The 17,250-nt window shown below is 45.9% G+C and overlaps 2 protein-coding genes across 3 annotated transcripts in view; one reads left to right on the top strand and one right to left on the bottom strand.

Moving 5' to 3' along the window:
* Positions 1 to 17,250, top strand: part of MON2 (MON2 homolog, regulator of endosome-to-Golgi trafficking) — a 176,074-nt gene that overhangs the window by 146,905 nt on the left and 11,919 nt on the right. Inside the window, exon 36 of one of the 2 annotated variants that reach the window (XM_068170402.1) lies at positions 5,785 to 5,861. The exons of the other annotated variant lie outside the window; for it this stretch is intronic. Coding sequence (XP_068026503.1) covers positions 5,785 to 5,814 — 30 coding nt within the window. The 3' untranslated portion in view covers positions 5,815 to 5,861. Of the gene's footprint in view, positions 1 to 5,784; positions 5,862 to 17,250 lie in introns of those variants that run through there. 2 annotated transcript variants of the gene reach the window in all.
* Positions 1,090 to 17,250, bottom strand: part of PPM1H (protein phosphatase, Mg2+/Mn2+ dependent 1H) — a 183,192-nt gene continuing 167,031 nt past the window's right edge. Inside the window, exons 9-10 of the mRNA XM_068170425.1 lie at positions 13,919 to 14,070; positions 1,090 to 5,980 (exon numbers count right to left, since the gene is read on the bottom strand). Coding sequence (XP_068026526.1) covers positions 5,833 to 5,980; positions 13,919 to 14,070 — 300 coding nt within the window. The 3' untranslated portion in view covers positions 1,090 to 5,832. The remainder of the gene's footprint in view (positions 5,981 to 13,918; positions 14,071 to 17,250) is intronic.

The raw sequence follows: 17,250 nt of genomic DNA on the forward strand, positions 1-17,250 counted from the left end.
AGAGGGTTATTAACCATTGGAATGGTCTGCCCAGGGCAGTGGTAGAGACACCATCTCTGGAGGTGTTTAAGCAGTGTCTGTACCTGGTGCTTAGGGCTCTGATTTAGGAGTGACCCTAAACTGGGTAAAAGGTTGGACCAGCTGGGCTATGAGGTCTCTTCCAACTGCATTTTTGTGTGTGTCTGTGATTAGAGCAGAATCTGAGACAGCAATTCCTAAAGAGGGTGACTGTATTCTAACCGTGTTGTCGTTTCAAAAACCACATGCAGCGTCTCATGCCACAGAGAGCTGAGAGCTGATTACTTTGTGTAGCTCTTCATTGAGTCAGAACGTGGCAACTGGCAGCCTGAGCAATGAATCATAATGCGATGGCAGCACAGAGCTCTGCCAGCTATCCTACAGCTGAACTCTTCCAGATCAGCTCATAGGCTAATGCACTTCATAGGAGATTTACTTCATTAAAGCTAGAATGAGACCTCTTGTTAGAGAAGTCTGGAGCCCTCAGTATAGGAAGGACATGGACCTGATGGAGTGAGACCAGATGAAATGATCAGGGGCTTGGAGCACCTCTGCTACAAAGACAGCTGAGGGAGCTGGGGCTGTTCAGCCTGGAGAAGAGGATGCTCCAGGGAGACCTAACAGCAGCCTTCTAGTACCTGAAGGGGGCTACACGAAGGATGGAGAGAGGCTGTTGACAAAAGCCTGCAGTGACAGGGCAAGGGCCAATGGCTTCAAACTAGAGAACAGCAGATTCAGATTAAATATTAGGAACAGGTTCTTTACTCTGAGGGTGGATGAGCACTGGAACAGATTGCCCAGGGAGGTGACTGGGGCCCCATCCCTGGAGATATTCAAGGTGAGGCTTGGCAGAGCTCAGGGTAACCTGATCCAGTTGAGGATGTCCCTTCTGACTGCAGAGGGGGTTGCACTAGATGACCTTTGGCGGTCCAGACCATTCCATGATTCCCTTGTACAGAAGAAGGTGCTACTTGCACAGTCAGCACTACACAGAGAGAGAGAGAGCTGTGTACTTCTCAGGACAGAGGCAGACAAAGGCCAGTGCGAGCTCCAGAGGCAGGATAGATAATATAGAATTCAAAATTTTATTTTAAAACTCTGGGCATACAGCTCTCCAGCATCCTCCTCTTGTTCATTGCACTGAAAAGTTTCAAAAAACACAAAATAGATCCCTTTAACCAAACAGATCTGAGTTCTTGGGTTACAAAAGAGAGTAACATTTCACAGTCACAAAGCAGAAGTACATTGGTCCAAAACATCTTCCTCCAGCAGGTCCTCCATTCTTCAGGACATACAAAACTTAGAACCCAAACCAAGACGACTTGATGACAATGAAGGAAAGGAAAAGGTGGCAGCTATTAGGGTAAAAAAAAACCCAAACATTCCAAACCCAAATAAGAACACTGCCAGCAATGGTTCAAAAACAAACAAACAAAGAGAATGAGAGTGGAGGTGGACCAGGGCACCCTCCTTCAAGTACATCACAGGTGTAGAAATACAGCAGCACAAGTTACAGCATCGTTTGGTCACTCTCTCTACAGCAGCCACATTGCTATGTCTTCATCTAAGACACAGGGAGGGAAAAACTACACACCAAAAATGTCATGGAAGAAGAACAATTCCACAGAGCCTGCAATTCATGTTGGCTACAAAGGAAAGAAAATGTTTGAAAGCGTTTGTACATAAACCGTGAAACAAAAGCAAAGCGCGGCGGCAGGAAGGACCGCAGCAGCCTCGCGCGGCCTGGGTAGTGTTCTTGAAATTCCAGTCAAAGTTCAGAGCCAAAACCTGCCCACAACACCAAGTGCAGCGCTTCAAAACTATCCTGAAGGCACAGAGTCAGCCCTACCTCACAGACCTGACTTGTCACGCTTTAACGTGGACATCCACCAACAGCAGACTCTGACCAGCCGTCCTTTAGCTTTTTAGCCCTGCTGTTTATTGAGAAAGGATAAATCTCTCTCTCTAGCATGAGGCCACTGAACATCAGCCCTCTCAGGCAATACACTTTCATGCTCAGGAAGGAAGCACCGTTGCCTGAGTGTACCAAAACACAATTCTGTCTCTCACTTGAGATGTAACTGAAACTTCTACCTACCTTCTTCATCACGTTAAACAGAGATTTTAGGTTGTAGTGCAAGCGAAAGACATCCGAAATGGCTCTATTACCTTCTGAAACAGGAGACTGGTAGTAGCTTCTTGGGTTGGAGTTTCTAGAAATCAGATTGGACTAGGCACCAGAAGACAGTATGAAGCTGCACTGTCAGCTAACCTGAACTGTGTGGCACACTGCCTCCTTTCCCTGCCCTTGTCCAGGGGAGGGCAAGAACTTGCCTGACTTTCTAAGCAGTGCCTATGTACAGGCAAGCACGCAGCACAGTGCAGTAGCGGTATCAATACAGCTTCTTGCTGCTAAGGCTAAGCCAGCTTGGGATACTAAGGGAACTCCCCTGGCAAAACCCATAGCACTGCAGTAACTATGGGAATGTGCCAAAGATCTAAAATTTGGACTTGGTGCCTAACTTGCTCCAGTTTGAGAAGAGAAGCTGTCTGCTCCTAACTCAGGAGCTTCACTGAGCCCTAGAGCAGCTGCAAGCCTGCCCTTGGCAATATCCATCCTATGGTATTGTACACCATGGATCCTCCTTGCCATTGGTGGCTTCTAACACTCTGGCTCCCAAAAGAATTCAACCTGTAATGGGAATTGGAAATGTTTTTAATTATTGTTCCTTCTCACACAATACCTCCCAAACAAATTACTCCTGCCTCCTATTTACATGAGGCGTTGGTGTGTAGATGTAATTGTACCCTGCCTTGAAGGAGGCCACAGTAGGCATGCAAGAAGCTCCTCCTGAAAGTAAATGGGAGTGAAAGACTGAGTACTAACACAGCATATTGGAGATGTACCAGAGACACAAGAGGGAGAGGCAAGCATGTAAGGGTTTAACAGGCATTTTGTCAGAAGGCAAGCCAAAAAGCATCACAGCAAACTTTCAATCACAGCTGAGTAGGACATTAACAGAAAATTATTATTCTTTAAAGTTATTCACATTTATGAATTGATGCTAGCTGATATTAACTGTTGAAGCTGTACTTCTGCCCTTTCCAGGGGAGGGGCTAGCAGCTAACACAGCTCTGTCTGGGCCCAGGCACTGCAGGGAAGCAGGGTGACTGATGGCAGGACCTCAGATGAATGACAAACATAGTGGAAGGCTGATTGATTTCACAGAGCCCATACCAGTGCCTACAAGAGTTTGCTCTGAGAAGTCACTAACCAGTTTGCTCCCACCAAGTCATGCATGCTGCTAGCCCCTCTCTTCAGGGGTATGTTTAAAAACACCCCTGAAGGAGAAGGTGCATTTTCCACTGCCTTGAATTTTCACTTTGAAATGCTGACAAACGCTGCACTGGAAATTCATTTCCACCACACTGTATTCAATGTTATTCTAATGACTGGTATGTGTCTTGACAACGTGTTACCACATAACAAAGTCTAACAATGTGTGAGCACTGAAATATTTGACTCAGGCTTGTAGCTGATAGCAGCAAGAACCAGCTGCTTGCCTCTCCAGATGACTCTGCCGGAACTGCCAGCATTACTTGCTTTGTAAAAGAGGACCTGAATTGCTAGAGGACTACGCCACTGCATTTGCAATGAGACAACAGCAGTTACACAGAGCATGAAAAGCATGTTTACAAGTTTATTAGGCCAAAAAAAAACCAAGTGCAAGAGAAGATCTCTTGCTTAAACTTTGAAAGGGGCCATGTGAAAAATATTCTACACTCCAAACTGCTCTTTTCACCCAGCTGCAGAGAGGAAAAGAGGTAAAGGGGGGACAAAAATGAAGAAAGGGTAGAGAAAGCATGACAACACAATCAGATATGCCATTGATTTATGCTGAAGCTCTAGAACATAAAACATCTGTGTATCCATGTTCTGCACAGCTTTGTTACATGCAGGCACTTTTAAATGGACTTTAGTTTTTAATAACCATTTTCAGGCTATAATCATGCAGTTTGCTGCATGTTTGAGCTGTTACACACTCTGCATTGTCTGCTCTTAACCTGAGACACCTACTGGGTCTAGAGATTCAGAGCAAGGGTAGTTTAAATCCACCGAGGCTGCTGCATGTGCACTTCTGGATGCAGTCAAGTAAAGCATCTGGGCAGCTCTACTGCACACTCTGCACAGCACATTATAAAACACAAAACTAGCAAGCTCTAGGCCACACCTGTTCACAAGAAAGTCTGCAAAGGACACAGCATTCTGTTTCTCCTTTGGAAAGGACACAACATTTGTGAGCTGCCTAGTCAATGCCCTACAACTATGTCAGCTCTGTCTTTTGGCTAGCCAAGAAGTACAAACTGGATGAGCAGATACAAAGGAACGCGGTCTGGGGGCAAATTAGGTTGAACTTGTCTCCCCAGCCAATATGCCTGTCTATATGCTAGACCCTTCTGGTTTGTTTTGTTTTCTTTTTGTCAGATTCTGGCAATGAGGTAAGAGGCCTGCTTGAAGAACAGGCAGACAAGTGAGTTGCAGATATGCACACTTGTTGCCTCTTAAGACTATGGCTTTCACTCTGATAATGCTTTACTCAGATTTTTCTTCATTTAAACTGATTCATCACTGCTAAGAAAAAAGCTGCTGAAGCTAGCCAAGGGCTTGCATCTATCACAGTGATGTTTTGATCCTTAACTACAGTCCTCAATATCAAGAAGAAAGAAAGTTACCAGCTGCCACCTTCTGATCTCCAAGTAAAGCAGGCAAAGGTATAACTCAGTAAGTGAGGCAGGAAGGTGCAAAACAACTTGTAAATAGATCCATACCTGGGTATCCAAATTGATAACGAGAAGAATACCACCATCTCAAGTAGGAATCCAACTGAAAATGCACTCAGGAGCCCAAATGAATTCACTGGATCCCAATTGATGCAAAAGCTGTGTTCAGGAATCCTTTCAACAGGATAAAGTAGGCAGAACCATTCAAGGAATGAAAAAATCTCTGATCCCAAAGTAACCATCATGTAAAGCTGAGTGGCATGCTCTGCATAACCACGGTGTACACACAACAGAGAACCTTGACAAGTCACTCCTCACACCAGAACAAATCTTGCCATCTAGGACTGTGACCTGTTTCTCTTGGACCATTTTGCAAGTGGCTGTTTTAGCTGCAGTAAACAGGCATAGTCACACTGAAAACAACTTCAGTTTTCCTACTAAAGTACAGGAGCTTAGTCTACTGAAGAAGAGACAGGAGAGGACCAGGAGGGTTTGAGGGATTATGCAAGTTTGAAGTAAGCCATGAATGCAAGTTTTTGAAGGAAGGAAACTCTTGAGTCTCATATATGCCTATACAGGTACTTGCAAATGAGATGTGACCTAAGCCACCTTCTGAGTATTTGGGGACAGATTGCAGGAGCCTCCTTGGCTTCTGATACCCACTTCTACTTTCACAACTGAAATGGCTCTTCCAAGCTACATGGTAAACTGAGCAAAAAAAAAAATCAAAGAAAAACATTCCCCACTTGGAGGGATGACAGAATCCATAATTTCCTAGCAGCATTTAAATCCCATTCCCGTTAAGCACCAAACCCATTTCTATAGGGAAATTATAATCTTAAGGGTTATCTTTAATCATATACAGTGTATGTGCAGAGCCCTACCTTTTGGGCAGAAAAACACCCTTCCAGCATTAGTTTGGAATAGATTACATCAATTGGAACTGTCCTGGTCAGATCACCAAAACCGTATTGTCTCTTACAGGCCCTTCCCACAAAGATCCCCATCCTGTAACCACTCTGGATGCTGCTTTCACGACTGTTTGTTCCCATGTATTAAAGGGATGACATAGACAGAGATGTCGTCTCCAGAGCCCAGCCTGTCATTGGATATTCGCCAGCCTCGGTCCTTCAGCACGCCCCTGGCTCGCATCACGAGGTCCTGTGCCGCCAGCGTGTACCTGTGGAAAAGGCAGAACACGGCCACAGAGCGTTTGTCAAAGGGGAGTGTTCACAGCAAACCAGGTTTATTCTAGGGAGCTGCTTGGACAAGCTTCCCAGCCTTCCAGGAGCGAGCAGGAGGAACACAAACCACGGCATACCCACAAAGCAATCCCTTCCAGTTTAGTGACAACTTCCGTATCAGACCCTTAAAGGTATTTGACAGGCACCAACGGCTCACAGGTCACTGGGCATTTGGGTGCCTGGCTTCAGCAGGTTGCAGACAAAATATGAACATGTTTGTTTGTTTCTTTCTTTGTTTAAACAAACTCCCTGTCTTGGGAGTACAGAGGAAAACTGAGGGCCTCAGATAACACCATGCTGAAAATTACACCCTGGATGCACTGACACAACAGCAAGTAAATGTGGTTCGACCATTTCAGACACCAACTAGAAGGAAGAAAGTAATTTGAAAGCATGTAATAGAGCACTAAAAATCCAAATTACACTTTAAATCAACTTGTCTGTCTTCCTTGACTGTATGAATGATTTAAAAAGCTCTTTTATTCCAAAACTGGGGAAGGAAATGCACAGTTAATACAGCCAGACTCACAGAGTCCCATGGTTCTCCCACAGTTCTGAGGTCAATGAAAATGGTGTGAATGTGAGTTGGTAAATGCTTCATTTAGGGAAATACCAAGTTTCATTTTGCCTCAAAATTCCCAGCCTCTGCTGGGCTGAGTGGCAGTGGATTTATGGGAGTTACTTTCAATCCTGAAAAAAAATTCAAAGATGCTGCTTGTGGACTGAATCACAGAATGTTAGGGGTTGGAAGGGACCTCGACAGATCATCCAGGCCAAACCCCCCTGCCAGAGCAGGATCACCTGGAGCAGATCACACAGAAACACATCCAGGCAGGTCTTGAATATTTCCAGAGAGGGAGACTCCAAAACCCCCCTGGGCAGCCTGTTCCAGTGTTCTGGCACCCTCACAGGGCAAAAAATTTTTCCTTATGTTTGCATGGAGCTTCCTATGCCTCAAAGTCCACCCACTGCCCCTTGTCCTGTCATTGTGCATCACCCAGCAGAGCCTGACTCCATCCTCTTGGCACTCACCCTCTACATCTTTATAAACATGAATGGTCACCCCTCAGTCTCCTCTTCTCCAAGCTAAAGAGCCCCAGCTCCCTCAGGCTCTCTTCATAAGAAAGATGTTTCACTCCCTTCATCATTTTTGTGGCTCTGTGCTGGACTCTTTCAAGCAGTTCCCTGAAGTCCTTCTTGAACCAAGGGGCCCAGAACTGGACAGAATATTCCAGATGCAGCCTCACCAGGGCAGAGTAGAGGGGGAGAAGAACCTCTCTTAACCTACTAACTACAGCCCTTCTAATACACTCCAGAATGGCATTGGCCTTCTTGGCCACAAGAGCCAAGGGTGCCAGAGTCCAAAAGGTGGTGCATGACTGTGCTTTTGTGATGTGCTCTGACATTCTCCCTTATCATTTTACCTGCTGTCACTACATCAACACATCTGTGTACTCACTCAGACGTTTCCTCTGAAAGAAATCTCATTATGGATGAACAGATACTGTCATGTGTTTTTCTTTAGCCCAACACCTGGGCATTAAATTTTGTTTCTATGACTCCTCTGAACCAGAAATAGATTTGTTTGCTCTACTAAAAGATTTCTTCAAAGTAAATGAATCAACAGTTGATGTTCAACCCAGGTAATGTACAAAAGAAATGTCCCCTCTGCTCATAATGGTACTGAGATTGCCAGCCCTCACTAGCTTTTGACTAAAGAAGAGTCACAAAAATGATGGAGTGGAACATCTTCCTCATAAGGAGAGCCTGAGGGAGCTGGGGCTCTTTAGCTTGGAGAGAAGGAGACTAAGGGAAGACTTAATTCATGTTTGTAAATATGTAAAGGGTGAGTGCCAAGAGGATGGAGTCAGGCTCTGCTTGGTGATGCCCAACGACAGGACAAGGGGCAATGGGTGGAAGCTGAGGCATAGGAAGTTCCATGAAAACATGAGGAAACATTTTTTTCCCTATGAGGGTGCCAGAACACTGGAACAGGCTGCCCAGGAGGGTTGTGGAGTCTCCTTCTCTGGAGGTATTCAATACCTGCTTGGATGTGTTTCTGTGTGATCTGCTCTAGGTGATCCTGCTCTGGCAGTGGGGTTTGGCCTGGATGATCTGTTGAGGTCCCTTCCAACCCCTAACATTCTGTGATTTTGGAATAAGAGGAGTGCCCAAGGCTTGAACCCTACCACACATGCTTACACACATGTGCACACTGTCCCCATGTTGCAAGGCAAGTCTGTACCAAAGTCCTGGTGCTATAACAGCAGGATGTAAGAAGCAGCTCTGCCTGGACTGTCCTGATGCAACATGAAATGCTATTTTCTAAGGGGAAAGCCCCCAGTCATACAAACTGGCACTGCCCCATTCCCCAAATCCCCAAATCAGATACAGGGCTAAGGAACAAAAGGACTCCACATGGCAAGCAAGAAAGCAGAATATTTCTGCACAGCATGTGTGCTGCTGAGTGAATTTTGGTTAGAACATTTTCTCCAAGTATTTCTCAGCTGTTGTCAGAATTCAGGAGAAGAAAATACTCATCGTTCTGTGAGCAAACTTTGCCTTGCTTCTTTGGCTAGCTAACAAGGGCTCCCCACATCTAAAGTGTACAAAGGCATGAATATTCCTCCTGCTTGTGTAAAGCTTCTACTGCTTAATGCTTGAAGAGGGCAAGACTGGAAGGGAAAAAAAATGAATCTTAATGAACCAAACCTCTCTCGTAGGCAGACTGTGAAATACACAAGAAATGCAGCACACTGAAGGAAAAGGAGCAGGTGAAGGCAGCAGCAAGGGAACATATTCCTCTCCTAGTGTAGAGCTGAACTGAAGTGATGATGGCACTACAGGAGATACAGTGAATCTCTTGTACCTGGAGATGAATAGCACCAGCAGTCCATTACCGTATGCTTTATTCTCCAGCGCTGTGAACTTGGGATTCAGCTGTCGGAGACAGCATTAGAGAACTGCTGAAGTAGTTTTAAAGTATCCACTTCCTCCTAATGAACAGCCCTGCTGGAATGCAACTTTTCTGTTTTAAGAATAAGTATATATGTTGGGTTTTTTTCTTTTTTCTGCTGAGGCTTTCAATACTGATCAGTCAAAGTACTGCAGGAGAAACCGTGACAGTGTGGGAAATGTGCTGCTGTCTGAGCAGCTTCTTATCTTCTTCCATCCAGCAGAGGTGCAGCAACGCCCCAGCATCCTCATAAATCTCTAGCTAGCGGGAGCCAGAGTGAGGAGGAGTGAGAAAGGACAGGAGAGAGGATAAGAATTAAAAAATCCCCAAGGTCAGTGGGTAAACCTGCACAGTGTAGCTGAAGGAAATAGGCAAGCGTCATGCTTCTCTATCTTCATACATCTTCAGGGAGGTCATGTATGGAAAGCAGCAGCGTGTCGCTACCACCTGCTCTTCGCTCAGGGTCCCCCTTCATGCTCTCACCTGCCACAAAACCCATATGAAATGAACTGCTAAGAAATCCAGTCTCATCCCAGCTCTCATGCTGGAACTGTTCTCTAAGCAAGTCTGTGTCTGCAGGTCTGGGTGAAGGCAGACCCGAGGACATTTCTCTCACTGCACTTGGAGGTGCTCAGCCACGTGCTGTGTTTGACAAGATTTGGAGATGTTTTTCTGTGGGTAACAAACACTCACAGTTCTGGCAGTAAATATCAGCAGGAGAGAGTCCCCAGAGCCTCACTCAGGGCTGTAAGCTCTTGCCCAAACGATAAAATTACTTCTAATTCAAATGGGAGGGATATTGCTCCCACACAAAGCTAATTACACAACAGGTAAGTAGTCCACAGCTCTATGTTGTTGCCCATTGGAATGGGCTGCCCGAGGAGGTGGTGGAGTCACCATCACTGGAGGTGTTCAGGAGGAGACTTGACAGGGTGCTTGGTGCCATGGGTTAGTTGATTAGGTGGTGTTGGATGATAGGTTGGACACGATGATCTTGAAGGTCTCTTCCAACCTGGTCTGGTCTTGTCTTGTCTTTTTTCTATTCTATTCTATTCTATTCTATTCTATTCTATTCTATTCTATTCTATTCTATTTCCTGTTCCCTATTCTATTCTATTCTATTCTATTCTATTCTATTCTATTCTATTCTATTCTATTCTATTCTATTCTATTCTATTCTATTCTATTCTATTCTATTCTATTCTACAGTCTTCCTTTCTAGGCTACTGGGTCAGGCAGAGTCTGCTCTACAGGTAGAGTCTCCAGAAGACCACAGAATAACCAACCCCAGGGGGCAAGCCTCCTCCATGCTGACAAGTTTTCTACACCCCTAGAGATTTTACATTCCCAGTTGATCACCTCACTGTGGACGAAGCCACCGCAGAACCTGACGTTTCCTGGGACAAAACGTCCTTTAAACGTAACTGATAATAAACAAGATTTTCCTGTCACTGACTAGAGAGAGAAATGCACACAGCTCCACAGGCCTGAGCTGCTATGCTGTTGTAAATTCATTAGTTATACCTCATTTGGACCAGTGTGAAGTAATTACGGAAAGCTTCTCGCACAGGACTTTAAACCCTTTTCAATATTCTTTCCAAGCAAGCAGGAAGAGCAACTCCACAAAGGTAATTGTCATAAATATTATTGTAAACTGTATGAGGGACTGACTGCTCTAATTACCTTTAGCAAACTTGTATGAGGAATGCCTCACCACCACAATCTGTAAGCCTCTAAATGACCTGGCACAAAGTTATGTAAAAGAACAAATGAATTGTCAATTCAGATGTCCATTCATAGTCCAGTAGGTCAAACACCAATAAATGTGTTTGTTCTAACTCACAATACTAACTATAACCAGCAGATCCAGAGAGGTGATTCTGCCACTCTGCTCTGGTAAGACCTGGAGTACTGCGTCCAGCTCTGGAGCCCTCAATACAGGAGGAGAGCCACAAGAATGATAAACCTTTATTTAGAATAAACCAAACCAGGTTGGAAGAGACCTTCAAGATCATCGTGTCCAACCCATCAACCAATCCAACCCACCCAAACAGCTAACCCATGGCACCAAGCACCCCATCAAGTCTCCTCCTGAACACCTCCAATGACGGCGACTCTACCACCTCCCCAGGCAGCCCATTCCAATGGGCAATCACTCTCTCTGTATAGAACTTCCTCCTAACATCCAACCTGAACTTCCCCTGGCGCAGCCTGAGACTGTGTCCTCTTGTTCTGGTACTGGCTGCCTGGGAGAAGAGACCATCATCCGCCTGTCTACAACCTCCCTTCAGGTCGTTGTAGAGAGTGATGAGGTTACCCCTGAGTCTCCTCCAGGCTGAGCAACCCCAGCTCCCTCAGTCTTTCCTCATAGGGCTTGCATGGGGTTGGAGCAGCTCTGCTACAAAGACAGGCTGAAGGAGCTAAGGTTGTTCAGCCTGGAGAAGAGGCGGCTCTGGAGAGACCTAATAGCAGCCTTCCAGTACCTGAAGGGGGCCTGCAGGAAGGCCAGAAAGGGATAGTTTATGAAGGCCTGCAGGGATAGACAGGACGAGGGGCAGTGGTTTGGAATTAAAGAGCAGATTTAGATTGGATGTTAGGAAAAAGTTCTTTACCATGAGGGTGGATGAGCACTGGAACAGGTTGCCCAGAGAGGTGGTTGAGGATTCCTGGAGATACGGAGTCACCATCATTGGAGGTGTTCAGGAGGAGACTTGATGGGGTGCTTGGTGCCATGGGTTAGTTGTTTAGGTGGGTTGGATTGGTTGATGGGCTGGACATGATGATCTTGAAGGTCTCTTCCAACCTGGTTTATTCCATGTATTCTATGTATATTCAAGGTGAGGCTTGACAGAGCTCTGGGCAACTTGATCTAATCGAGGATGTCCCTGCTGATGGCAGAGGGGGTTACACTAGATGACCTTTAGAGGTCCCTTCCAACTCAGGTGATTCTATGCATCTATAATACAGCAGGCCCAATTTTGGAGTGTGTTGAACTCCTGCTGGCACAAACAGGGACTAATTCCCCACAATTATGAGTCTAGACCAGCACAGATAAATCTAAATAAAACAAAGAAAAATCTTTTTTCCCTTTAGCATCTTTGATTTCTGTAAGTGTTTAATAATGGATGAAACATAACTCACCTAACAAGCCAAAATCAAAAGACTGAAGAAGCTGCACCAAACATGGCAGCCACCCCCAGCTTTGGACAGACCAAAAGGAACAAGACAGACACAACACAACCAGTCTGCATTCCCAACAGCTAGGACCAGTGAGAACAGCAGGAAGAGCCAACCTTTGCCAGTTACTACATGAGAATGGAGACAGAGCAGGGCAGATATATTACACTTCACCAGGTGCCTCTGCAAGAGAAGACTCAGGGGTGCAGAAATGAGAGCAAAAGATCCCTGGTACCTCTGAAAGCTACTAGAGATGGCAGAGATACTTCCACATCTTGTTGGAGTAGATATAGCCCTGGCTGTCACCCATACCACAGTTCTTTGGCACAAGGAAGCAGGGAAGGTCAAAATACTGCAACTGCAGTTTTGTGCTAATCATCCATTCTCCTCACAACTCAGTGCTTGCTGCAAAGCCTCTGTTAGCATTGCATGTTTGTGAGTGTCAAGGCAAGAAAGCAATGCTCGCCAGGTACTTTGGACCTGCTCTCACTTCAAAACTCAAGTGGCTGCCAGGGTGTCCACATTCAGTTATCTTCCTCATTTGCTGACAGAGAACAGGGCTGACCCTGTGAAGATGACCACTTAGAAATATGAGAACAAGCACTTGGAGCTGGATTTCCCCACGTCCTCAAGAGTTGTCACTGAGCAACTGTAATGTGAGCTCTCACACCCCCCTGAGTGTTTTCATGTGGCTGCTAAGACATCCCAGAGCTTATTTCTGAAGCTCCGCTTTCCACAGGCCAACTGGGGATCCATAAAAGCTCTTTTCCCACTCTTACCCCAGGGTGGGGGCAGAATACAGCAATAGTCAGGCCTGAATTGAGGAGTAACACACACTTTCCTTCCTGAACAGTCCCTAAGGAGCAATAAAGCTCTTTTCACTTTCAGTCTTCCCTTTTACAAGCGAGAGACTTCTGATCTTTTGTTTCACAGCAACACTGAACTCAGCAGCAGACAGACTGCTGGACTCACTCAAGGCAGACAGCACTCCAGATAGCTGTTTAGGAGCTTGTTTGCTTGCTTGATGGTTATGTTTTAAAGATGGAAACTGATCAAGTAAGAGGTGATAGGCAGAAAAAATTAAAAAGATGAGGTAGGTTAAAGCTGAGATGAAACTGAATTTCCACCTATGCTTTTTACCTACCCTGTTGCTGGTAGCACTGAACAGCTCCTTCTGAAAGGGGGTTTAAAGGTGACAGCATGACCAAGAGCCTCGCCATGCAGTATTTATGCATAGTTACATAGCTAGAGTGAGGTGATCTAGTTGAGGATGCCCCTGCTTACTGCAGAGGGGGGTGGACTAGATGACCTTTGGAGGTCCCTTCCAACCCAGACCGTTCTATGATTCTATGATGTCCTCATTAAAAAGAATCTCTAATGCTAAGGGAATATGCAGAGGAGAGTTAAGAGGGAACCCACGGCTGCTGGAGATGGAGACCTGTTGCCATGTTTTTCTAAGACCTCAGCCTGCTGCAGTTTCCACAGGACCTTGTACAGCAAACAAAATGGATCCCATGTGAAGATGCTGTGATCCCACAACTGTTCCTTTGAAGGTAGACAATTACGAGTTAGAATAAACCTCTCCTCCCACCATCTCCCCATCCTAAGCCTGCTGCAGAGGCTTCTTGTGAGCATTGTATATTTACTGAATGTTACTCATTTCATATTCTCTACAAGAATACATTGTCAGAACATGCTCTTCTGTGGAGAAGGCAGAAAATCAGAGAGGAGGAGCACCAACCTGTGAGGGTCATCAGGGTCACAGTTTGGTAGAAAGTTAGTGACAGCTTCTGCAACTTCTTCATTTAACAGCACATCCCAGAGTCCATCAGTAGCTAGGATCAGAACATCATCTGGCCCATGCTCATACTGCAGGAGGTCATAGACTCTCACCTGAAACAAAACAAACAACAACAAATCATAACAGATATCCATGAAGGAGAAGACCTGCCTAAGAAACTGTAGCCAGGCAGAGGTTGGTCTCCTCTCCCAGGCACCCAGCACCAGAACAAGAGCACACAGTCTCAAGCTGTGGCAGGGGAGGTTCAGACTGGGTGTTAGGAGGAAATTCTACACAGAGAGAGTGATTGCCCATTGGAATGGGCTGCCTGGGGAGGTGGTGGAGTCACCATCACTGGAAGTGTTTAGGAGGAGACTGGATGGGGTTGCATGGTTTAGTTGATTAGGTGGTGTTGGATGATAGGTTGGATGCGATGATCCTGAAGGTCTCTTCCAACCTGGTTTATTCTATTCTATTCTAAACATTGCTGAGTTTGGTGAGTTAGCAAGTTTGGCCAAGGCACTGAAATCTCTCTCCCAGAGCCCTGATGGGATCTGTCTCCAATTTAGCCCTCAACACCAAGCCTTCTTGCCCCAGCTCAGCATGGCTCAAGGATGTAAGCCCTGTGCCACCCACTGCCAGCAGCACCTGAAGCCTCTCCTGCCTGGCATCCTTGTTTCAGTGTGTGAGGCTCTTCCCTACCACTGGCAGAACTAATCATGTGGAAGCTGAATAATTTATTTGATAAATTTTTGATATTTTCTAATAAAATATTCACAAATAATTGTTTTCACTATTTGTGCAGATCCATTTAACTCTGCCAGATAAATTGCACATTTGGAAATGCCTGGGTGGCATTTACCAGACCTGAGGCAGCTGCTGCACCCAAGAATCACGCCTGAGCAAGTGATTAATTCCACAAAATGAAGAAAAACTCTTTACCTGCTCAGTTTTGTGTCTGTCAGGAGTTTGGTAGGTAAAGACTGACTCAAGATCTGCACAAAAGTGAACCCCCAAGCTTAGTCCTGCTATTACAATACCCACTGGCTTCAGCTCATCACTCTGCAGCCACAGCCAGGCTGACCACTGCTGCTGGCACCTCTGTAAATCCTGCCTCTAAACCAGCTTCCCCCATCCTCTTTCCAAGGAGACTGGGGAAAGCCAGGAGTGTAAGGGCCAGGTATGGGGGTGGAGTGCTAGATGACAATGGTACTGAGTTGAGCCAGAATACCAGGAAAAGTCATGACAAGTGTTTTACACTGAGCCTTCAGCTGGGTGTAACTCTCCTTCCAGCACACAGCACATTCCATCTGACAAACTGCCTGCAATTTGCAGGTCATGATGGGGAACTGTTACAAAGCACTCTCGGAGCACTTTAATTCCCACAGCAAGAACCACAGTTTGAAAGAAGTGGGACAAGCTTGGCAAGACAGCCAAGGGGAAATTGTCATCTGTACTGAAGTCTGGAAACAACACACCTTGAAATGCACCCTGCTCCAGCCTTGGGCTCCACTAACAGCAGTGGCAGCCAGGAAGTTTATCCCAACATGCATTTGGCATAACTAGAAAATATGAGCTGTTTTATTCTCCCTCCTGATCCATTCTCCCCTTAGGAGCCGTGGAGCAGGCAATGCACATAAAATGCCTGGACCTTTTAATGCAATTATGATTTTATGGGACTGCAACCACTGCTGGAAGAAAAAAAAGAACCTAAAATCACCTAGACCTGACTGCTAATCCTTCCTTGTTCGCCTTGCACTAAGCAGCACAAGAAGGTCATTTGTAAAATGTAACCTTCACTTCATTATCGAAGGTAGCAGCTGAATAAGGACTTTGGAGAGGATTAAAGTCAAGGCAAGATACACTCTTCATTAAAGTCTATCTCCTTATTCAGTCTAAGTGTGAATACTGGTACAGAAATATCTCTGTGTGCAGCACAGCTCTCATCTCAAGCCCACTGCCCAGAAACCAGCAACTGTCACAGTCCTCTTCCCCAAAATTCAGTTCAGCCTGTAACAGCCCACAGTTTCAGCTCGGAAATGACTGAGCTGTGGGGAGTCAGTTGGCCAGCACAGCCAGCAATAAGCACCACATGGTTTGGTCAGGTCTCTTGTGTACAGGCAAATACTTGGGAGAGCACCAGGGTTTAGGCTCAGGGACAAAGTCAGCAGTAAGTCCCTTGTAGGAATAAGCAAGCACTGAATGTCAGTGCTAGAAAAAACATCTACCATGACTTTCCCACCCATGCAAAGTACACATTACACCACAAGAGCCTTTTGCAACAGCACCAGTAGGGAAAAATGCAGGAAACCAAGACCATGCATCACTGATTTGAATCCTCCTGAAATGAACAAGCTTGCATGACTGGGGAGTGGCACTGAAGTGGGTAAGAAACCTGTCAAAACTACCTGCAGCAAGTCCACAGGTCAGAAGGTCCAAATCCTCGGTGTATCACAAAGCAAGAGCAACACCAAGAACAGATCATTTTACAAAGAACATCTTTCAGTTTGGGGGAAGAGAAAAACAAACCAACCAACCCCCAAATCACTGACCTTATGAGTAATCTGGGAACAAGGCTGTTACTTCCTAAAACCAAATGCATTGTGAATTGAACATCTCATTGTGCCCCTGTACTCTGCATTGCTTAGGCCACACCTTGAGTCCTGTGTCCAGTTCTGGGCCCCTCAGTTTAAGAAGGACATCGAAACACTTGAACGTGTCCAGAGAAGGGCAACAAGGCTGGGGAGAGGCCTTGAGCACAGCCCTGTGAGGAGAGGCTGAGGGAGCTGGGATTGTTTAGCCTGGAGAAGAGGAGGCTCAGGGGTGACCTCATTGCCCTCTACAACTACCTGAAAGGTGGTTGTAGCCAGGAAGGGGTTGGTCTCTTCTCCCAGGCAACCAGCACCAGAACAAGAGGACACAGTCTCAAGCTGTGCCAGGGGAGGTTTAGACTCGAGGTGAGGAGAAAGTTCTTCCCTGAGTGAGTCGTTCGTCATTGGAATGTGCTGCCCAGGGAGGTGGTGGAGTCACCGTCCCTGGAGGTGTTCAAGAGGGGATTGGATGTGGCACTTGGTGCCATGGTCTAGTCATGGGGTCTGTGGTGACAGGTTGGACTCGATGATCCTCAAGGTCTCTTCCAACCTTGGTTATACTGTGATACTGTGATCTCCATAAAGGGATGCCACTCAGGAGGAACTAAATGTCAGAAGAGGTAGAGAGAAGGGCAGTGGGGAAGCAATATAGAATGTTAGGCTGGTACCCAGGGAATGGAAAAGAGAGTGCCAAGATTACAA

Source organism: Melanerpes formicivorus, unplaced genomic scaffold (genome assembly GCF_026170545.1).
Source record: "Melanerpes formicivorus ecotype bairdi unplaced genomic scaffold, bMelFor1.0.p_v2 SCAF_3, whole genome shotgun sequence".
Classification (NCBI taxonomy): Eukaryota; Metazoa; Chordata; class Aves; order Piciformes; family Picidae; genus Melanerpes; species Melanerpes formicivorus.